Below are 22,347 nucleotides of genomic sequence, written 5' to 3' on the forward strand. Positions count from 1 at the left end.
TGGGGAGGAGGGAAGGCCGGGCTCCTCACCCCCTCAGTTTTCTCACCAGAGATCTCAGCTGACTTCAAGGATCCCTCGGCCTCCCCCGGGAAGGAGCCCGGCCCGGCCCTGCCGTGCCCTTCGCCTGCCACCCCCCAGCCACCTCCAGAGCTGCCCCTACCCCTGGGCGCCAGCCCTGCCTCCGGCCGCCTGGAAGACTTCCTGGAGAGCAGCACGGGGCTGCCCCTGCTGACAGGGGGCCCAGAGGGCCCCGAGCCCCTGTCCCTCATTGATGACCTCCACAGCCAGATGCTGAGCAGCTCGGCCATCCTGGACCATCCACCTTCCCCCATGGACACTTCGGAATTGCACTTTGCCCACGAGCCCGGCACGGGCCTGGGCCTGGACTTGGCTGAGGGCCACCTGGACAGCATGGACTGGCTGGAACTGTCCGGGGGGCCCGTCCTCAGCCTGGCGCCCCCTGGCAACACAGCCCCCAGCCTCTTCTCCACAGACTTCCTGGATGGCCACGACCTGCACCTGCACTGGGACTCCTGCTTGTAGCCTCCGGTGGCCAGCCGCCGCCACCTCCCTCTGGGCCCCTTTTCTGGCCATCCAGGGGAGGAGTCTGGGACCACAGTTGGGGGCCTCCCCTGGCCGGTTGCTCTAAAATTGGCTGAGCTGGGGGCTTTCCCGGGTGGCCTTGGGCCAGGCTGGGGAAGTTGCTATTTGGCCTCCATTTTTGAGGCCCGAGGTGCCATGCTTTCTTGTTCAGGGCAGGACTGGGAGGGGCTTAGACCCACCCCCCAGCTCCTGACCCTCAGTCCTCAGGGAGGAAACCCCTGGGCCCCCGCCTTGCGGGCCGTCCCGGTGCAGCGGTTGTACGCACGAGACGCGTTCTGTACAGGTGTAAATAGCTCCATATTATATATATATATATATATATATATATATATATATATTCTCTACATGCATCTCTCTCTTTCTGGGGAGAGGCGGCCCAGGCTCCGGCTCACTTCCCCACCAGGCATTGGCGCTGGGGGTGTCCCAGGTAGCCCTTCCCTGAGCCTCATGCCTTTAGGTCCTAATGGGTGCCATGTGGGCAGAGGGGCTGCGTGGCAGCCCAGTGCCTGGGTCTTCTGGCCACTGGCCCGGTGGTGGTAAACACTAGAAGGGCAGAGTCCTGGGTGCCCCCCATGCTGGACCCTCGGGTTATGCTTGGAGCAGCTGGGAGGGCAGGGGCTTCATGTTTTTTTATAAACAAACACACACACACACACACACACACACTAGCGCTTTAAGGTGACGTCCTACCTCAAGGCACCTCCTGGGGGGGGGAAGGAGAGGAGGGGTCGCGGCTCCCCCCACCCCCCACGGAAGGCGGCCCGAGCCCAAGGCCTGCGCGGGGTTTTAAAGAAGTGCGCGCTTTCACAATATGCTGTTTATTTATAAACCAAAATAAAGGTCCTGTCACTGTTGCCAAGAGCGTCCTCCGCCGGCTCTCTCAATGTTCCCACCTGAGCAAAGACGGAGGAAAAGGCCACCGGATGGCAAGGCCCGCCCCGCTGGTTCGGGGCTCCCTCCTGCCGCCCCATAACTCCCAGGGCGCCCTGGGTGGGGGAGGGTCCCGGACGGGGGTCACCCATCTATGTCCCAGCTGAAGAGGTGGTGTTTCACCAGCATGTCCTGCACGCCTTCTTTCAAGGGTCTCTTCTCCTTTTCCTGCGCAGACAGGGACCCTCTCAGCACCCCAAGGAGAGGCACTGCCTACCAGGGCCCCCATCCCAACGGCAGCTGGGGGGGGGGGAGGCGAGGTTCCCGGGGCCCCTCCCTCACCTCTTTCTTGATGGGAAGCTCCCAATCCTGAGAGAGACTGAAGGCAAAGCAGCACAAGACTCTGTGTGGGGAAGAGCAGAGGTGAAGCCCCCCCCCAAGGAGTGGCAGCCCCCCTACCCCCCCGCCCAGAGCGGCCGCTCACCGAAGCTCGCACTTGATCTGGACCCAGCCCGGGCTGCGCAGGAAGGACCACGGATGGTACCATTTCTCCACCGTGGCCACGCTCGAGCAGAGCACCTCGAGCCACAGATGCAGGACCTGCTCACTGGGAGGGAGGGAGGGGCAGCGGCTGCAGCGGGCGCGCCTTTGGCGCCCCCGGCCCCGCCCCTCGGCCCCTCCGCCCACTCACTTGAGCCCCACGCAGATGAGGGAGCGCAGCTTGACGTCCATCTGGGTGTGCGCCGCGTCGTGCGTCATGTTCACGGACTGAACGGCCTGTGGAGGAGGACAGGGGGCTGGCCCAGACCGCGGGCGCCTCCCGGGCCGGGGGCGGCGGCCTAAGACCGGGGGCACTTACGTACCCGATAGAGCAGCTCCTCGGGGGTCAGCACTTTGCCGTCCTCGTCTAACCTGCAGAAAGCCAAAGCGTTGGAGTCGGGGAAGGGGGCGGCCCAGGAGCCCCCGCGGCTCGCACCCTGCGTGCGGGGCTCGGAGGGAAATGCGTCACCTGTAAGTTTTGCAGAGAACCAGGCGCGAGTAGACGGAGTCGAAGTCCCGCTCCACCTCGCGGCCCGCGGCCTGCCGGGAGAGGGACGGAGGGAAGGAGGGAGGGAGGTGGGGCCGGAGCCCGGCTCCCCCGCTATCCCCGCCCCCGCCCCGCCCCCTCGGACCTCCTCGATGAACAGCCACGGGTGGCCGGGGCCCCCCAGCAGGGACGGCTTCTTCAGGCCGTGTTCCAGGATGGACTTGAGGGCCGGACACAGAGTCCCTCGCACCAAGTCCATGACTCCTTCGGTCACCGAGTCATCTCCAGCCGCAGAGTACTGTTGTGAGGGGGAGGGGAGCCTTTGTAGCAGGCAAGGGGGACCCCGCAACCGGGGCCCCGCCCCCGCCCTCTCCTACCTCTTTGCTGCGTTCGTCCAAGACTTCCACGAATTTGGCGGGAAACCAGCCTATGGAAAAGGCCCCGAGGCCGTGAGCCGCCCGCTGTGGCTCCCCTTCCCCACCCAGCCCCCGGCCCACGGCCCCCACCTCTCAGGCCGTTCAGCTCCCCCACCCAGCAGTGCTCGTCCTTCTGCGAGACGATCTGGGGACGAATGAGAGGAGCACGCGGTCAGTCCGTGAGGGCCTCGCTCGGACCCCTTGGGGACATGGCCCCCTCCCTTGGACTCCCCCCTCCCCCCCTTGTCCACACCGTGATGACGTCGTTCTTGCGAAAGCCCAGCTCGTCGTCGTCGTGGCGCTCGAAGTCCAGCAGGGCCTTGGCCCGGCGCCGCTGGCCGCGGAAGCACGCCGCGTACTTCTCGTGGTCGCGCTGGTGGCTCTCCATGGTGTAGTCGGGGGTCAGCTCCTGCCCAGAGCCCCCCGAATGAGGAGAGACCAGCGGGGCCTCCCTCCTCCCCGCCGCCCGCCAGAGCCTACTCCGGAGGCTGCGAAGCTGGTGGGGGGAGGGAGGCGGGCAGAGACCCTGCCGGCCGGAGCCGGCCCCTTCCCCCTTTTGCCACCCCCCCCCATCCCATAACCCCGTGCGTCTCGACTTGCGCTGGGGGCCGTTTCCGCCGGAGGGTCCCCATCACTGAGAGCAGCTGCATGTCAACGCCTACTGGGCGCCTCGAGGCCCCTCCCTTCACAGCCCCCGCCGGCCCGGCAGGCTCGGGCCCCTGCCGCCCCTCCCCCACTCACCACAGCGCCGTTTTTGGGGTCTACGCACTGGAAGTGGCGGGCCACCTGCAGGATGGCTTCGCGCAGGTCGGCCACCAGCTCGGTCTGCTTGATGTTCTTGGCTTTCAAGGCCTCGAGGTCCTCGTCCCCTGGGAAGCAGAGGGAGCGCTGAAGGCCGCGGCCTCTTCTGGGGGCAGGGCGGCCTCCCGGCCCGGCGGCCCCGCTGGACTCACCGAAGAGCAGGGAGGCGAGGCCCGACTTCCTGCGCTGGGTTCTGCGCCGGACCACCTGCAGGGCGGCGAGCGGGGCGGGTCAGGGGCCGGGCCCGCGGGCCGGGAGGGCGGCCCTGGGGCCCACGCTCCCGCTCACCTTGGTGAGGTTCGTGGCGGCGCAGGGGCCCAGCAGCTGGCCCTGGTCGGCCAGGAGGTAGGCCAGGTGCTTGCGGCGCTGGGCCTCCACGGCCACGTGCGTCAGGGAGCCGGCCAGCCGCATGGCCTCGGCCAGCAGCGCCTCGGGGTCCCCCATCTGGGCCGGGATGTCCGACAGCGTGTTGAAGATGGAGGCTGAGTTCTCCGACTGGATCAGTTCTTCCTCCTGCCACGGAGGGGCCCCGTCATCCCCTGGGGGGAAGGGGGTCTCCTGGGAGGACCCGGCCCCGAACTTCACAGGTTGCTTCAGTTTTCTGGGTGAGGGACCACGCCGGCCCGCCTCACTTTCCCGCTCTCCCAAAGCCCCTAACCCTGCCGCCCGAGGTGGGCCTCCCGCTGCCCCCCCCCCCTTGGGGGAGCCCGGGCCGCCTGCTTAGCCGGGCCGGGGGCACCTTCATCCGCAGCATGCCCAGGGTGGTCTGGAAGAGCACCAGGGAGCCCTGGTAGAAGAAGAGGTCCCAGATGCGCAGCAGCAGCTTCATGTGGACCACGCTGGCGAAGGCCGTCAGGAACCAGTGCACGGTGATGAGCGACAGCTCTGGGGGCGGGACACAGGCAGCTGCCAGCCCTGCGGCCCGCCCGGCGCCCGCCCCGCCCGGCCCCGGCCCTCACCGATGTCGTGCTCCTGCAGCAGCCGGTCCAGCCGCGGCAGGTACTGCACGATCAGGTGGCGCAGCACCCGCTGGTCCGTCTGCACGCCCAGCAGCGTGGTGCTGAAGTAGGCGGCGGGCACCAGGTCCTCGATGATGGCGCACATCATCCAGAAGGCGTCCTCCTCCTCCAGGAACAGCAGCAGGCAGGCGGCCACCTGCGGGGGGACGGGCCGCTGGGAGGGGCGCTCCCGGGCGCGCCCCCCCCCCCCGGCAGCCCCCCCCGGACCTGCGGCTCACCATGCCGGTGCCCTGGCAGTAGCCGATGTCGGGGTAGAGCCAGGCCAGCCCTCGGAGGATCCTGCGCAGCCGGGGCACCCCGACGCTGTTCATGGCAGAGAAGCAGGCGTTGCTGGGCATGGTGCGGAGCAGGTCCTTCTCGATCTGGGGAAAGCCCCGGTCCCGCCCCCCGGCGGCCCCTTCAGACGGCGCCACCAGAAGTGACCCGGGAGCCCCGCCCCTCGGGACACGCCCGGACCCCGCCCCCACTCACCTGCTTGGCCGCCAGCGTCTCGTCATCGCAGCTGTTCTTGACGATGTCCCTGTAGGCCGTGTCGGAGCCGCGCTTCTTCTGCAGGGCCCCCGAGAGACGCATCCACAGCTGCGGAGGGACGGGGTGGCAGCGGGAGGCGGGAGGCCCCGGGCGCCCGTCCCGCCCCGCGCCCGCCTCACCTGGGCCTGCCTCACCTGGGCCCGCCTTACCTGAGGCCGCATGCTGTGAGGGATGCCGCCCAGCACCAGGGAGTAGAGCTTGTCGGAGCGCGGCAGGGACATCTCGATCTTGTCCCATGTGAGGTCGCCCACGTCGTGGTTGTGCGTGAACTCGAGGTGGGCTTGCCACCTTAGCCTCTGCTGGGGGTCCTCCGCCAGGGGCGCGCCCAACAGCGGGCCGGGGTTGGCTTCGTCTGCTGGGGGGGTTGGGGGAGAGGTCAGGGAGGGTTTTTCCCCGGACACCGAAGAGGGGAACCTGGAAGCGGGTGGCCCCGGGACTGCCCACTGCGGCCAGAGGGCACGGGGCATCAGATGCGGGGACAGGCAAGGGGCCGCCTGGGGCACAGGGAACACACCTTCCTTATCCACTCGGAAGCCAAACTCATCGTATCGCATCTCCTTCGGCTCACAAAGCTCTTCCCTCTGGAAGCAGGAGTTGGGGCTTAGTCAGCTGCTCCGTGCCGCCCCCCCCCCCCCATATTCCAGGGCCTCCCTTCCCCGACTCCCCCAAGCCAAGAAAGCGGGCTCCGGCCTCTGATGTCCCCAGGCCTCAAGGCTTAGAAGTCATGGTCCCTCCGCCCCCCCCCCCATCCAAGCCCCCCGGGGGAAAGCAAGGAAGGGCCAACCTTTGGGGCTGTTGGGGCCCCTTTGGAACCCACCCCAATTCTCATGCTAAAGGCTCACAGAACCCGGGTGTGGTGGGACCTTGGGCCCACTCTGTACTGGAGCCTGGGGGCAAATGAGCCTTTCCAAGGGCACACACAGAGCAAGGGCCGAGTCCTGGGGCTGTGTCAGCACAGCCCAAGCCCCCCAAGCTCCGAGCAGGAACTTGCCTTGGCCTGGGAGCCGCTTCCCTCCCGACTGCACCTCCAGGCCAGCAGCTGCAGAGCCCCAGACTTTGAGGGGGAGGAGGGCTGGGAGGCTGTGGCCCCTGGGCTGCTCCCAGGATGCCATGCTCCTCCCTCACTGCCATCTGCAACCTTTCTGGTCCCTAGCTCCAGAAAACATCCATGCTGGGGCTGAGCCCCAATCCCCCATTGTGGGCGGCTGCCTCTGGAGGTCCATGGGGTTTGGCTGTCCTGGCTGTGCCCCCCCAGACCCAAGGTGACCTGCCCCACTGGGCTCCTGTACCTGGGAATACTTGGCCAGTATCTCCTGGGGCCATATGCTTGGGGTCAAGGCTGAGAAGGGGCCCCCAGCAGGAGGGGTGTGGCTTCCTGTGGGCAAAGAAATGAGAAGGGGGGAAAAGGTGGGGAGGGTGAAGCAGTGCCCGCCAAGCCCCCCAGAGTTCTCAGGGCTTCCAGAAGGGAAAGGGGGGCAGAATGATCAGGGAGAAACGCACCCTGGGATAAGGAGGGAAGCCCCACTAAGCTGCTCCTGGCAGGGAGCTCTCTGCCCTCTCTGCCAGGGCTCTTAAGTGGTACCTGCTGGGCCAGGGCCTGGGCACCACTCCCCTGGGGGTGCCCGGCCCCAGCGCACCTTCCTCTTACCTGACATTCTGCCAGAAAGGCCGGGGAGCAGCTGCAGACCCCACCCGCGTGGCCTTCAGGGAGGCTCCCCGGCTGTGGGGGACACAAAGGTCTGGTCAAACCCCCCATCTGTGAGCTGTGACCTCCAGAACGACACTGCCCCCCTCTCTGCAGGTAGCCTCCCTGTGGAGGGCCTGGCTTGGAACCTTTCTGGAAATTGGAGGCCCACAGAGGCCAGGCCCTGCCTTGGCCACAAAGACCGGCCACCCCTTCTTACTGCCTGGGTGTCCTGGAGTGCCCACAGGGGGATTCTCCGGGTCCCTTGTGGCACCCAAATCCCACTCTTAGAGAAGCGCAATGTCCACCTGTATGTGGAAGGAACTGACGCCAGAGAAGAGGTAGAAAAAATGGACCTCCTCCCCTCCTTGGCCAAGGTGGGGGGCCATGGGTGCGAAATAGTGCATGCAGTGTTGGCCTTGTTTTCAAATGTGGTTCATTTGCTGGGCTTCCTTGTCCCCTCATTCTAAAATCCTGGTTCCCACAGCAGCTGCCGCCACAAAAAACAGACAGCGATGGGGGAAGCCTCGGGACCCAGGGGCCCAGAGGGGGAGGGGAAGGGTGGGCAGAATACTCTGTCCACACATGGGGTAAGAGGGCGGGCCCCAAGGGACCCCGGAGGAAACGTGTGGTTTTGTCCAGAGGGACTGGAAGGACCCAGAGCTTTAATTAGCTTATAAAGAAAAGAAGATGTACGCAGGAGACTGGCCAAGCTCCCCAGCCTGGAGGCCAGGGTCGGGGTGCCGTCTCTCCTCCTCTGCTCCCCAGAGGCTTATCGGCCTTGATTCACACTCATGTCCAGCAGGCTCAGGGATGCTCTGGCCTGGCTCCTCTGGGTTTCCAAAGAGATGGACACAAACCAGGCAGAGGCTGAGGGGCAAAGGTGTGGAGGAGGGCAGCCGTGGGGTGCAGGAAGTGGAGGTACTCTCTGGGGGGACAGGGGAGGACCTCGGCTTTTCGTCAAGTCCTGGGGGATTGGGGGATGAAGTGGGGGAGATTCTGGCCCCTTACAGCATCCCTGGGGGCCTGACAGGGCCACTTGTGGCGTCAGATGACTATTTCAGACCAGCAAAGGCTTGGGGAAAATAAATCAACTCCCAGGTTTTAGGGAGGAGGAAACTGAGGCCCTGAGGACGGCCCAGGCCGGTCAGGCAGCAAGCCAAGAGCAGGGTTTGTCAGGCGGACACCTGTGGCCGAGTCCTTGCCCCCTCTTGCCCTCCGTTCCCTCATCCCAGCCCAAGCACACCCCGTGCTCCTCAGATCCTGCCCTGGAGCCGCAGCTTCTGCCGTCACTGGGACGCCCAACAAAGGGAACCCCCATCTGAGGAGCCTAGTGAGAGGCGCCTCTGTGCTCCGGCTTTTAATCAACTTCACAGTGTCTGTCGGCATGTTTAGGAGTGCGCTCGTTCCTGGGAGGGCGGGAAAGGAGAACGGTCTGGAATCCACATGTAGCCCCCAAACATGGCCGCCAGAGAGCCAGGGTCCGAGAAGTGAAAAGCTGGCAGCCCACGAGCTCGTGTCCGTGGCCCCTCTGAGACACGAGTCTGCCCCACCCCTGGCCCCCTCAAACATCCCGGCCCCAGTGCCAGCCTCCCAGGAGGACCCTATTCTCTGCCTCTCCCAGCTTGGCGGAGCAGCTCCCCGGGCAGATAGCAGCACATATTCAGCACGTGGGCTTTTGCTCCTGCCTCTCCCAAACATTTCCTCCCCAGGGCCCCGGGATCTTGGGGGACGTTGGCTCCCTAACACAGACCGACAAATACCCATACTTCCTTGAAAAGGCCGCAGGGCGGAGTCAGTGAAACGTTAGACCCAGGAGCCATGTTAGAAACCATCTCGTTTCCAGGGCTCGCTGCAGCTTTGGGGCCCACTGGGGCCCAGCTGAGGCTGAGGGCAGGGGCTGAAAGACGGCTGGAACAGCAGCCTGTAGACGGAGGCCCCGCTGGGAGGAAAGCCAGGCCTGCTGGTAGCTTTCCTACAAGCGGCTTCAGTCTAGTCCCCCTCAGCCCCAGAAGGCCACTGGAGCCCCCTGCCCGGCCACCCCGTGTCCCCTACAGGAGGGATACCAGCCAGGAACAGCTGAACTGGAAGGGCAGGTTTTTCCTGCCTCTGGTCGCTATGGAAACCTTCGTTCATCTTGCCACCCGAGCTGGCAGTGTCACTGCTGGTCAGGGGCAGGCAAAAAGGCCCTGAGGAGGAGAACCCTGGGGTCTGCATCTGTGGGGCCCCATTCCCCTGAACTTAAAACCAGGTGGGAAGATTCCCCCATGCACGCATGGAGGGTCAGGAAGCAGAGAAATGTAGCCATTTTCTTTCCAGTTTTAGGGCAAAATCCAGGTCAGAGCCCCCCAGACTCTCCTTCCCCGGCCAGTCCACAGCCGTGTCCTTCGCACTTGGAGCTCACAAAAGGCTTCCCTGACAGCCCTTCACCCCCTTGCCAGAGCCACTTCCTATTTGTCAGCCAGGTGTTATCTGAGCCCAAGTTTCCCCTGCCTTGGGGGGAGGGTCTTCCACACGGGGCGGTTTCATTCCAGCGGCTTTCTGTGGATCTTGCCTGGGAGAACACGGAAGCCACGGCCTGCGCCTGAGACGTGCAGAGGGGGAGCCCATGGCGACCAGCCGGGCTGTTGGGGTGCGAAGGTGAGAAGGGCTGCCAAGCACCCCGCGGCCGGCCCGCTTCTCCCAGGAGGGAGCTCCCCAGCCGGGCTTCCCCGAGTCCCAGGGAGGGCCTGTGGCTGAGAAACACTAATGGAGGAAAACCTGTGTTTTCAAAATGGAAATGGGTGTTAAGACGCTCGCCCTGGGCCAGTCGGAGCTCCCCCAAGGGCCCTCCTCAGCCCTTCCCCGGCTTCTCCTCAGAGCCTGTGCCCGAGGCGAGCCAGGAGCCGGCTTCCCTGCCTGAGCTTACACTGTAGCTGACACTTCCCCAGCTGGGATTCACTGTTTACACGCCACCCTGGGAACCAGAGACACATGCAGACTATTAGAAACCTCTCCTCCAAAACTGTGACTGGGCCCACTGCCGCCTGGGCACACTGCTCACAGGGGGGGACCCCTCCCCTAAGCTGCTGTAGGACCTTCAGCTCCTTGCAATGACGTTTTGTAAATGTTCAAGCAGCCACGGGAGAGACTAGTTGGTGCAGGCCCCTGCAGAGCCCACAGAGCTCTGGGCTCCCCCTCGAATGAATCCCTTGTACCTCAGGGGCTCTCGGGCCGGGCCCTGGCAGCATCCCCAGGACACAGGGCACCCCCACCCAGCTCTGAGGTTCTTGCGCAGCCTGCTGCTTCATCAGGGGTGGTCGGTCCCCTGCCAGGGAGGAGGCAAAGGGGATTCCTCTGGTTGAGCACCCAAGCCCGTGCCAGGTGCTGAGCCAAGCCAGATAACTCTCTCACTGCCCGATGACCTCCGACATCTTTCCCATCAGATGTCAGTCACCCACGTCCGAATGCTGGCTCTGGCCGGAGTTTGGACACAGCGTCCACTCATATCCAAGCCTGCCTCCACCGTTCAAACTGGGGTTCTCCACGCCCCACCCAGCCCCGCCAAAGGGCCATGTGGTTCTCTTAACTCTAGGTGATCCTGCTCTAAAGGCGACTGGCCAGCTCCCGCAGCTGCAGAGAGGACCCCCACATCCTACATCAAGCCCTTGCCTCTCTCCCCAGAGCTCCAGGTCCCCATCACCGGCTCCTTCTCAGCCATCTCCAGATGGGCGTCTCATAGACATCCTGACCCCAGTAGAATCTCTCCACAGCAGCCCCTCTCCCCGAGCTTCCTCTATAAAATCCTTCCGTTCCTCCGTCTCACTGACATGGAAGCCATTCTAGTCTCACCTCTCACCCGACTTGTTTGCCAGTCTCCTAATGGTCCCCCTGCTCCTCATACCTGGGAAGGAACTCCTGCCCAATTTCCCACTACCCACAGAATAAAACACAAGGTCCTGCACCCCAAGCTGGCCCTGGGCCCCCATCCTGGCCCCCGGCTTTCAGCTCAGCTCCACTCCTCCCAGGCTGGAGGCTGCTCCTTCCCCTCCGCAGGCTTCCACCACTGTCGGTGTGTACACATGCTGCCATTTACTTCTCCCAGCAGAGGAGATCACAGAAGGCAGGGGTTGTTTCTAAGGGGCTCCCAGCATGTAGCACCCAGTAGGTGCTTTAAGGACGCCTGGTGGCCAATACTAGGGGTAGATCAGACAACAGACCACCCGGCTGATGCTCTACCAGGAAGCTAAATATTAGAAAGACCCTTCTAGACTTGAAGAAATACCCCCATTGATGCTTGTTGACTGCTGGCCATTTAGGCTTAAGAACAGGGATAATTCTGGGGTTCCCTGCATCTCTTTGGTAGGGAGAGGAATCCTATGGACACCTTTGTATGGTAATATTTTTAAATAAATTGAAGAAAATGCTGTTTCAGTTACAGTGAAAATAAAAACATGATTCCTTTCCCACACAACTCCCTGATCTCCAGAAATATGGGTCTCTAGGCTGGTCCCAAATTCAGAACTGCTTCCTTAGAGTTGTCCAGGGGCACTGAGAGCTGCAACTCCAGTGGAGCAACTTGTAGGCCCCCCATGAGAGCCCGCCTTTCGGACCCCCGCCCACTCATGGGATTATTACATTTTAAGCCGTTTTCCCACAAACGCCCTTTATTTGAAAGCCAAGGGAGAAGACTGGCTCCTCGCCGGGGGAGAAGCAGGCGCCAAGGCCTGGGCCTCCGGGAGATCGGGGCCGCCCCAGCTGGCTGACCACGGAGGGAAGCTCCACAGGATCTCTCTGCTCTCCCCACAAGCTTTTCCCCCCCACAAACAATCGCCGCCTTCCCACGTCAGATTTTTCAAGAAGAGCCCAGTGGGCCAGTGAGGGCGGCCTCCTCCCCCAGGGGAAGGTGCCCGAGCCTCCAGGCTGGTCCCCTCCCAGCCTGAGCCACCCACTGCCCCACCTTCCCCCATCCCAGGAAGGACTGGGGCCAGCGCACCCCTCCTAGTCAATATTAGTCTTGGGATGGGTCCAGCGGGGCTCCTTCCGGCAAAGCTCAGGCCGTGGGGCCCAGCAGCGAACTCCACCCCTTAAGTCAGCAGCCCCAGCACAAGGATCTCCTGGGGCTCCCTTTCCCTCCCTGCCCCCAACCCACTCAGAGTCCTCCTGGGAGCTAATTAGAACCATCAGCCCGGCGGGGTCCTGGTCCCGTGCCAGGGCCACACCCGAGCACACGCTCCCACGCCCCGCAACTGAGGAAGAGGTCCTAGATGTGGAGGAGGGTCAGAAGCGGGCGAGCCCGAGTGGAACAACCTGGGGAGCAGAAGGCCCTGTTCCGAGTCTGCCCGCAGGACTCACTGAAAGGAAGACAAATAAGCACCCAGCCTTCTCCATTCATCCAGAGGGCCGCCCCTTGTGCCCCAGGCCCCGCCCTCCAGAGCCAGGCTCAGGAAGCCTCCACCTCTGGACCGGCCCCCTCATTGGCGGCCCCCCAAAGGGGCTCTGCTCCCGCTGCCCAACCTGGTAGTTGGGGCTGAGCTTTAGACTCTGCCAGGGATGTGAGAAGGGCAGGGTTCCGCCTGGTTCCGGCTCTTCTGGGCCTGGGGGGACCAAGTTTCCGTCTGCCTGTGCTTGCCCTCCTTCCTGTTTTGAGGAAGGCACGGAGACGGGAGACCAGCAGCCTCGGCTGGTCCAAGAGAGGGTAGACCAGGAAGCTGCCTATAAACCAGGAGGGAGGAACCATCCAGATGGAGCCGCCGCCGAGCCCAGGACTCTCCTCGGCCCAGTCCCTTCTGAAGTTGCTGCTTGTCCCCCTTGGCCAGGGGCCACCATCTGTCCGCCCACAGCTTCGGCATCTTGCCCAGATGGCACCTGAGCCCTTTCCCTCCTCTTACCCTTCTCCCCAGGCTGGGATCTCCACACAGATGGCTTCCCAGATACTCTTTCCTCTCATTTCTTTTTTCTTTGGCATCTCAGACACTTGTAGACCTTTTGTTCTCCTCTGGAACTTCCCGTCTTCCTGCCCCATTCTGTGTTGGGGCAGCCTGGGTCACTTCAGCTAAGTCTGAGCCTCCCCCTGCCTTTAGTCAGAGGCAGAAACCAGCCACGTGCTGGACCTGAGTTTTACCTTCCAAAACCTGCGGCTCTCCTGTGCCCACGATGGCCCTGTTGCAGTGGTTCCTCACCAACTAGGATGAGTGGCAAGAAGCTGGTAGGACCGGGGACACCATGCCCAATGGCGAGCTCTCTCCAGGCCATTGCTGACCCTGTCAAGGCTGAGGGACCTCACTTGCTGAGCCTCGGACTGTCCCTGCCCAGGGCTTTGCCCCATGAGCTAAACGGCCAAAGCCAAGGCTCTGGCTCAGCACTTCCCAGCCAGACTTTTGGGAAGGCATTGTTTTGGGGCACCCCCGTCACCCCCATGTTTCCTGGCATTTTTTCACAGCCCCAGGGGAAAAGCTCACGTCCATGCCAGTTATTATGAGTATTGTCACTGTCTCGTGTCCCCACCCCATAGACCCTTATTCCACTAATGGCCCCTCTGGCCTGGGCTCCTCCAGGGCCTCACAACCTCTCCCCAGGCCCGCCCCCTCCTCCATCCAGGAAGCTGACAAGTGCTGACATTTCTGGCTCCCGAACGCTTCCATGTTCTCCCTCCACTACACAGACTGTTGGCCAAGTCTCGTAAATGGCCTCCCTTCTCCGATCCTGCCAACCCACAACAAATGCCAAGCATGGCTCTGAGCACTTCCCTCCCTCCCTTATAATCACTGGCTCCCTGCTGCCTCCAAGATAAAATGCCCACTCCTCCATTGGCACTAGAACCCTGCCCTGTGGTTCCGGCTCACTTTTCCTGCCTGCTTCCACAGCCACTTACTCACACTCCACTTCCCAGACAGAGCAAACCACCTGGCTGTTCCTCCTTCCCTTTAGCCCCTGGCAGAGACTCCCCCCCCCCCCCCCCCCCCCCCCCCCCCCCCCCCCCCCCCCCCCCCCCCCCCCCCCCCCACTCCCCCCCCCCCCCCCCCCCCCCCCCCCCCCCCCCCCCCCCCCACAGCTGCATACTTTCCTTCAGAAATGGCCTTCCTTACACACTCAGTCATGGCGTCCTCCTCGGCACCTTGGGGTCTCGACACTCTGACTCCTCCAACAACTTTTTATCATTGGTTCCTCTGAGTTCTCGGAGGTCAGGAACAGGCTGGGCTGGCGGTGGCCTTTTGTTGCAGTCCCTCACACAGAAGGCAACAAATCAGAGCACGAAAGGCCAACCTGAGGGTCATTTGGGCCAAACCCCCAATTTCCTGGGGTCTAATGCACCAGCTGAAGTGGGAGAGAAGAGACGGAGGAGATGAGGCCCTTGAGCCCCCACTGAAGATCTGGGGTCACCTCTGCTGCCACGGCTCCCAGGCACTCTCTGTGCCCAGCCTGGGCTGGGATCTTCCATGGTCACACTAGTCGGACCGGGCACAGGCGGGGTCCCTGGCCCCAGACCCTACCTCAGTGCTGCCATTTTGATCCTCTTCAAGCTGTCTGGACAACAGCAGCCTCCCTGCCCAAATAGGGGTGAACTTATAGTTAAGGGACCAATTCCAAGATGAATCAGATAACAGGGACAGCTCAGAACATCCCGGGCCACAGCTCGGCCATTTGTACTCTGCTAGCAGAGGTGCCTCCAAGGGCCGGGCCGTGACAGGGGGGAACGACCAGCCTGGTGGGGCTGTCATCATGGCCTTTCAGCACCAACCTCCTAGGAAGACAAACTCCCAACGCGTCACTCATCACCTCCTTCTATGGGCCCAAGGGCTCCCCCCAGAAGGTCCTCCTCCCCCTCTAGGAGTGTTCTTCAGCGCTCCTCCCTCCACCGCCGAGATAAGAACTCCCTCTTCCTTCCCTCTTGCTTCAGTCCTTGGCCCATCTCCGGTCAGGTCTCTTCCTTAGCTCTGTTTCAGGTTTGATGAAACCTCTCCCCTCCATCTTCTGCCACTCTTCTCCCCTTCCCTATGCCTCTTCCCATGAACTCACTGATTGACCTGGAGACTGGGTGCTGGAGCTTCAGATCTTCTTTTAGAATGGGATTTCCCAGAGGCCTCTCTGGCTCTTCAGCAACTGGGGCTCTTGATCTTCCCATCACTAGGTCACTGGTGATTGGCCCCCAAACTATAGAGGAAGCTCCCATCACTTTACCCCTAGAATGTCATCTCTTTGTGGGGGACCTAGGGGCTGTGAGGAGCAGAAGGGCCAGCCCCTCAATGCCCTGCCTGAGGCGGCCTCAGCCTTCCGGTGCCCTGCCCGACGTGGCCCTGATCTCCTCCAGTGCCCTGCCCGACGTGGCCTCCTGGCCATTTGGTCTTTGGCACACAAGTCTGTATTCTCCTCATCCAAGCTTTCATCCTTTACGCTTTCAGTCCAGCCTCCTCTCCCGGCCTTCCCCTTTCTGGGTCTCATAAGATCGGGGCCCACAAGATTTGGAGGGACCCCTTCATTTCACACTGAAGCTCAGAGAGGCTGATAAGCAGGAGAGCCGCGTGCTCTGACCCTGTAACACCTGTCAGCGCCACTTCCCAGCCTGCCGTGCCCTTGAGCCCTCTGTGAAATCACAAGTAACTGCCTGCCTTCTGAGGCTCCTCCAGGGTCCTGGGGCCATGGAATCCTCCTCAGTACCTCGGGACGCCACCACAGGCCAGAACCCTGCAAGATGGCCTGAGATTGACGGCTGGTGTCCTGCTCACACTTTTCTCTCTAAACCTGGAGATAAGTCCTCTTCAGAATAAAGATCCAAATCATCAGTCACTAGGCCCACACTCAAAAGCAGCAGGTGCCTGAACTTCCACCACATGGAGGAGCATCGATAACGCCTTATGTGTGTGTGTGTAAGGAATTTAAGTTCTATAACCACATCAGGGTCAGTCAAGATAGAACAGGGGAGAGGGAAGGGGGAGGGGGGGAGGGAGGGAGAGAGGGAGGGAGGGAGAGAGCGAGAGCGAGAGAGAGAGAGAGAGAGAGAGAGAGAGAGAGAGAGAGAGAGAGAGAGAAGGGTGGGAGGGAAGGAGAGACTGAAAAAAGAAAGGGAGGGAAGAGGGGGAAATACAAGCAAGAAGATTTTAAGGTATACAATCACATGGGAGTCAGCCAATACACAGACCAGTGCTCTGAGCTTAGAAGAATAAGAAAAAAGTTGATTTTGTCTAACATTTCCGGGGCTTTTATAAATCCTGTGAGAAAATTATCTTGTATCACTTATTAGTAAGGACAGGCTGATGTCTTTATAAATAAAACCTATTGTATTATGAGATTCAAACTTAATAAAATGGTGGAACACATCCTAGGGAGGGAGGGAGTCTAGCCACTGGATTATCAGTTCTATGAGGTATCAACAACCCACAGTTAAAATGGAGGAACACAGAATTCCCTGCAGAGCTGAAGCTCCATTTGCCCCAACAATGGGCCCCTTCACTAGATCTCATCAGAGCGGGGATCATCATCTCACCGGGGTAACCTTACCCCATGCCCTCCCACAATCACCCCCAAGTCCTGCAGGTTTTTCCCCTTCTCTCTTGCCATGTGGAGGCATTCTCGGGTTCACCTTCTCATCAGACAACTCTTTCATAATATCATTCTGCCATTTTCTTTCCCTTGCCATTCATCAGTGATTGTTGCAGCCCACTCAGGGGCTCCGAGCTCTTGTCCCTCCCCTTTGGATGACTCATGGCTCTAAGTCCTCCGAGACGCCAGCAGTCTGACCTGCTGCCACGCAGTCACCAGCACATTAACCTAGCCCACTAAAAACAGTCAGGCAAAATCAAGCTGTACTAGCCACCCCTCCTCCCCAACGCGCTCCCTAATTTCTGGAGATGGAGGTGACGCTTATTTCTCAGCAGCTCTGGCATGTCCCACCAAGTGGGAAAGGCTGGGACCACGTACCTCAGACAAACCATGTCTATTCTTCACGGAGCAGCTCTGCTAAGTTTCTCTTAGTTTGATTTTATTTCTTCCCTTTTTTTTCTTTATCCTCTCCACAATGGAACAGGCTCATTTTGCCCCTGAATCCATCACCTCTCTGTCAGGAATTGGTTCCTCCTCATCAGTTCTCTGGAATCATGATGGCTCATTGCACCAAGGAGAGTTCTTAAATCTCTCACTGCTGTTTGTCTTGAAATATTGTCATTACTACATATGTTCTCTTGGTTCTGCTCCATTCACCTTACATCAGCTCACACAAGTCTTCCCGGTCTCCAAAACCACTTTTTTCATGTTCACTATGGCACAATCACCTCCCATTAAATGTGTGTGCCCTAATTTGGGTAGCCATGGCTGGGCTGACAGGCACCGCCCTAGTTTTCAAGTTCTTTGTTACTTTGAGAAGGGGGTGGACTCAGTGTGCAGAATGAGAAGGTAGGGAGGAAGTAAAGTGACACCAGAATAAGGGGAGTGACTCCCCTGCAAGCCAGAAAGAGCAAGGTCAGGATTTGGACCCACCCATGGGCTCCGAATGGCCTCTCTCTCCATTCCCACAGGCCACTTCTTGTCTATGAGGATGAAGGGAGGATCAACAATGGAGCCGACTCCACAGATGACGAGTTCCTTTCCAATCAAAATTCTAGGTTCCAGCACCTCAAGCACCTCACTCATTTCTGCCTCTGATCTGCCCGAAGGTGCCTCATCTATAATGTAGGGGCACGCAATGACTTACTGTATTATTCATTTATCCCATGACATTTACTATATACGATTGTACACATTACAGGAACATTTACTGACACCACACACACACACACACACACACACACACAAAATCATACCCAAGACCTGAGATTTTCTCCAAGTAAGCCGGCTGCCTGATCTGCCGATGGAACTTTTACTCTTCAGATAAGACACTATGATGGAGGGAACAGCACTCAGTCTACACGTTGGGTTCCTGTCAGTCCCACTAATTAAGCTGGGGAAAAGAATCAGTTGCACAAACCCAGGGTGGCAGAAAGCCAGGCCAGATGGACAGCCACTTGGAAAAACAGCAAGGGGCGATTTCATTTGCTGCAGGATCCACAAGAGCCCAGAAGTGAGCTGGCTACCAAAAACCAGGGCTGTGGCCTCAGAATAGGAAGATGTGTTAGGGGCCCTGGGAGCTGGGTCCTCTCCAGAGATCTTGGTGATCTCAGAGTTGGGATCATCTGGAGGGCTGGGGGAGAGCTGGATCCCCTGCTCATGGTGAGTTAAAATCTAACCAGAAAGAACACAGGGGGGGATCTGGAGAAATCAGGATCCACTGACTTGGGTGGTGGCTGGGTGCTATCTGGACAGTCCCAGTTTCCCACAGCCCCCCGAGCTCTGGTCCCTGGCCCTGCCACCACACTGTCTCAGAGGCACCGGCCGCCACGCCCCGAGCTGGGAGACCCGGCCACAGACCCCTTCCTGATCCATAAGCACTGATGAGGCACCTCCCGGCTGCACCGGCCTATCCCCGAGTGACACCATCCAGGAAATGCTGGTTTGGAGAAGGATGTGGCCATGGGCCCCGCCCAGAGGGGAAAGCCCCTTCCAGATGCGAGGGAGGCTCCAGGAGGGAGCTCCCCCCTCCCCCCCAGGCTGGCAGATCCTGGAGGGGCAGGACAAGAACCTGCTGGATGAGAGGGTGGGGCTGCCTGATTACTTGGCCCTTTATCTAGTCTCTTGCTGGCACAGCCTTTTAAACATTTGAACCAGGCTGTGAATTGCTCTCCGGTCTCTGGTCTGAGGCTCCACTATTCCTCCCTCAACCAGCTGAAAGAAGCAGTTATTTCCTCCTGTAGACTGTCACCCGGTCAGTGAGCATTTATTTATCCAGTCCCTACTGTATGCCGGCACGGTCTAGGGGGGCCCTTGACACAAGACCTTCTTGTCCCCCAAATCCTAGATTTCCACTGGAAACCCTCCATGCCTAGAAGTCTCTCTCTCATCTCCTAGGCTCCTTCAAGTTGGAGCTAAAATCCCACCTTCTGGATGTGGCCCTTCCCAATCTCTCATAATTCTAGGGCCTCCTACTGATAATCACGTCTCCTCTGTAGGCTTGTTTGGGTATACAGGGCGGCGTGTTGTCTGTGGGCTCCTTGGGGGCAGGGCTGTACCCTCTCCCCTGGATTACGGTGGCAGCTTCTAAATGGTCACCCCGCCTCCACCTAGGCCTGCCCCTGCTCACCCAGCCTCCATACCACTGCCAGGTTATCCTCCTCATCAACAAATCTAGTCACTGCCCTCACACAGTGGGACTGGCCTTCCCCCCGCCGCCGCCCCTACAGAATCAAGCCTCCTTTTCCACACACGCTTCATCCCGGCCTTCTGCTTGCTTCCAGCCTTGGGCTATCACATCTCCAGAGCCATTCGCTCTAACCAACACCCAGCCCAGGGATCCCCTGGATCTCTGCGATGTACACTTTTCTCATTTGAATGTATGGCATCTCTGCATACATCTCATTCCCACCCACCATCCTTCCTACCCAATCAAAGCTAAGCTCCTCATTTTTTCCCTCATTGCACAGAGCTGCCGTCCAATCAGCCTGCAGCCTGACATAACTGGGCTCCTGTTAGCCCAAACCACTCACAGCACACTCACTTTCTCACTGGGCCCACATTTTCCAGAGTCCAAGTCCAAAAGACATAGTTTTAGTGTAAACAATCTATCTCCTCACAACTTATTGTCTTTAACGCTCTTCTGCCTCCCTGGGACAATCCGTATGACCTCATGAGTGGTTGCTATGGAAAATTTCCAAGTGTCACCAGCACAGGCTTAAATATGATTAGGAGAAGAAAAAAAGAGAGAACAGATGTTGAGTTCTCAAATTACAAAAACAAAGAGCCTCAGTTCCAGTCAAAACTCTTACTGGGAAAGAACCTGTCGACAGAAAAACTAGGTTTAAAAATTTCCTTCCAAGTCTAAGGTGCTGCTGGCATCTCTTAAATTCACAGACAGAAGAAAAGGAGCCAGTTTCCTGATTTTAAAAGTCCCTTTCTTTAGCATTTCACTCTTATTTTAAATCCTTTCCTCACAAGAATCAGCCCACTCCACCCTCTGAACCAGCAGAGCTCTCCAATCCAAAAGGTCACCATGCTCTTCTACCTTCAACCCTCAATAAATGTTTTCTGTTGTAGACGTTTCCTAACAAATGGTGCGAGGCCATGTTTTCCTGCTCCCACCAAAGACTCGCTCGGGTCTCCCAGCGAAGGGGAACAGGCCTTCTTCTGCCCTCCCCGGCGCCTTCTCTACAGGGCACATGCAGGCTGGGCGACGATTAGTGATGAAAGGGCTACCTCCATTCAGGGCTATTAACGGAGAGCACCATTAGGTCCTATCTCTGAGGAACAGAAAGGAAGAGAAGCAAAAAACGGTCAGCAGTGTCACTTAGAGAGAGATGGGCATGGAGGGGAAAACAAGAGGGAATGTGGATGTCCCTACGGGCGCTAACTCAAGTCACAAAGTCTGTGAGAGGCCGAGCAGGATTCGGATTTACTGAGGAAAAGGAGGAAGGCCCCAGGAGCGCTCCTTGACATCCCTCACTTCCCCTTCTAAGGAGCCAAGCTTTCCCGCACGGGCTGCGCCGCGCCCGGCACTGGAGGACACATTGTAGCTGCTCAGCTACTAGACGGGATTCAAAAATTCAGCGAACTCGGGCACAGAGAAGCCTAAAAGGCCACAATCTCCACCGATTTCTCCCCAGGCTTTGGGAAACTGATAGCGGCGGCCTGACTTCTCTCACAGATAAGGGAGCTGGGAAAGGGGCACCGGGCCCTGCCGAGAGGAACCAGCGCGGTGGGAGGGGTCCCGGCAGACCCTGGGGCGGGCCGCCCTCCCTGCCGCTCCCACTCTGGGCCTCCCCTCCCTCCTAGGGGTCCCCCGCCCCCTCCCGGGGACTCCTCCCTTGGTGAGGGTCCTGGGCCCCCAGGTCCTGCCAAGGGCCACAGGACCTGGCCGGGGCAACAACCGTGTCATTTTTTTCCCCGCGGAAGTTCAAGGACAGCCCTGAAAGGGATCTCTGGATGGGCTAAAGCCGCCTGCTGGACACGGGCGTGGAAGGTGGCTGGGGCGGCCCCGAGGCCTGCGTGGCACACAGCAAGTGCCTAATAAATGCTTATTGTTTATCTCCCAGACCGAGCGGCATGGGGGAGGGGAAGGGGCAGCGCCACTCCAGCCCGGCCACCCTCGCACACCCGAGTGCAGGCACTCTCGGGAGAGCCAAGTCACGCCCGGTGGGGCGCTCCCATTCACTCTCACACGCGTTCCCAGCCCCACCCCCACGGCACACACCTGGGCCGCTCACAAGATCTCACCCCCCCCCCAACGCGCGCGCCCACGCTCTCCCCCTGCCCCCCCCCCAGCACACGCGCTCACGCTCTCCCCCTGCCCCCCGCACGCGCCCGCGCCCACGCTCTCCCCCCGCCCCCCGCGCGCCCGCGCTCACGCTCGCCCCCCGCCCCGCGCCCGCGCTCACGCTCTCCCCCCGCCCCGCGCGCGCCCGCGCTCACGCTCTCCCCCCGCCCCGCGCGCGCCCGCGCTCACGCTCTCCCCCCGCCCCGCGCGCGCCCGCGCTCACGCTCTCCCCCCGCCCCGCGCGCGCCCGCGCGCGCCCGCGCTCACGCTCTCCCCCCGCCCCGCGCGCGCCCGCGCTCACGCTCTCCCCCCGCCCCGCGCGCGCCCGCGCTCACGCTCTCCCCCCGCCCCGCGCGCGCCCGCGCTCACGCTCTCCCCCCGCCCCGCGCGCGCCCGCGCTCACGCTCTCCCCCCGCCCCGCGCGCGCCCGCGCTCACGCTCTCCCCCCGCCCCGCGCGCCCCGCTCACGCTCGCCCCCTGCCCCGCGCGCCCGCGCTCACGCTCTCCCCCTGCCCCGCACACGCACGCACACAGACTCGCACTCTCCCACGCTCTCTGCCAGGCGCGCGCACCCGCGTGAGCCCACGGCCACTCGCCCTCGCTCCTCCGCGGCGCCCCTCCCCCCGTGCCACGCACACGCGCGACCCGAACACGCACAACACTAACACGCGCACCCACGCTCCGTGGCCCGCGCGCGCCCCGCTGACTTCCCCACGTACCTGGGGCTGAGCCGGGGCCCCCCGTGGGACTCGTGCCTCCGGTTGTCCGCCCCTGTCTCACTCCCTCAGTCAGTCAGTCAGTCCGTCAGTCCATCCGCTGGTCCCTGGGCTCCAAGCCGTCAGCCCTCTGTTAGGGGCCCCAGTGCGCACGCGCGGGGGAGAAAGGCGGAGCGGAGGCACGGGGGCGTGGAAGAGGTAGGACCGCGAAGCATGGTGGGGGTTGTAGTTTTCCCTCGCCCCCTCCCTCGGAGGCGAACCGGGAGCTCGTGATGCCGCCGCCTACTGGCCGGTGGACTGCACTGCAGCCCTCGGGCTGGAAAGGAAGGGACAAGGGCCTGGGGACGGGCCTTTTTTGGCAGCCCT

At 61.1% G+C, this 22,347-nt stretch overlaps 2 protein-coding genes across 6 annotated transcripts in view; one reads left to right on the forward strand and one right to left on the reverse strand.

The window, feature by feature from the left end:
• The window catches only part of MRTFA (myocardin related transcription factor A), a 127,788-nt gene extending 126,331 nt beyond the window's left edge, over window positions 1–1,457 (forward strand). For both annotated transcript variants that reach the window (XM_031940793.1, XM_031940792.1), the window contains one exon: window positions 50–1,457. In XM_031940793.1, the coding sequence (XP_031796653.1) occupies window positions 50–543 (494 nt within the window). In that variant the 3' untranslated portion in view covers window positions 544–1,457. The remainder of the gene's footprint in view (window positions 1–49) is intronic.
• Window positions 1,406–22,139, reverse strand: SGSM3 (small G protein signaling modulator 3). Of its 4 annotated transcripts, none has more exons than XM_031940798.1 (22): window positions 21,985–22,139; window positions 6,916–6,987; window positions 6,557–6,642; window positions 5,782–5,848; window positions 5,417–5,619; window positions 5,208–5,315; window positions 4,955–5,098; window positions 4,677–4,872; window positions 4,457–4,602; window positions 4,006–4,230; window positions 3,870–3,924; window positions 3,658–3,785; window positions 3,170–3,325; window positions 3,007–3,061; window positions 2,878–2,927; window positions 2,646–2,798; window positions 2,483–2,553; window positions 2,337–2,385; window positions 2,165–2,250; window positions 1,958–2,080; window positions 1,816–1,876; window positions 1,406–1,701 (listed from the first exon to the last, which is right to left on the reverse strand). In XM_031940798.1, exons 2-22 carry the CDS (start codon window positions 6,920–6,922, stop codon window positions 1,618–1,620), a joined length of 2,253 nt encoding a protein of 750 aa, XP_031796658.1. In that variant the 5' UTR covers window positions 6,923–6,987; window positions 21,985–22,139; the 3' UTR covers window positions 1,406–1,617. The 4 variants fall into 4 exon arrangements, with proteins under 4 accessions (XP_031796658.1, XP_031796656.1, XP_031796657.1 ...); XM_031940796.1 differs by having other exon boundaries at window positions 4,677–4,890; XM_031940797.1 differs by having other exon boundaries at window positions 5,417–5,622.
• Window positions 22,140–22,347: the final 208 nt, after the last annotated feature.

This window comes from Sarcophilus harrisii, chromosome 5 (assembly GCF_902635505.1).
Source record: "Sarcophilus harrisii chromosome 5, mSarHar1.11, whole genome shotgun sequence".
Classification (NCBI taxonomy): domain Eukaryota; kingdom Metazoa; phylum Chordata; class Mammalia; order Dasyuromorphia; family Dasyuridae; genus Sarcophilus; species Sarcophilus harrisii.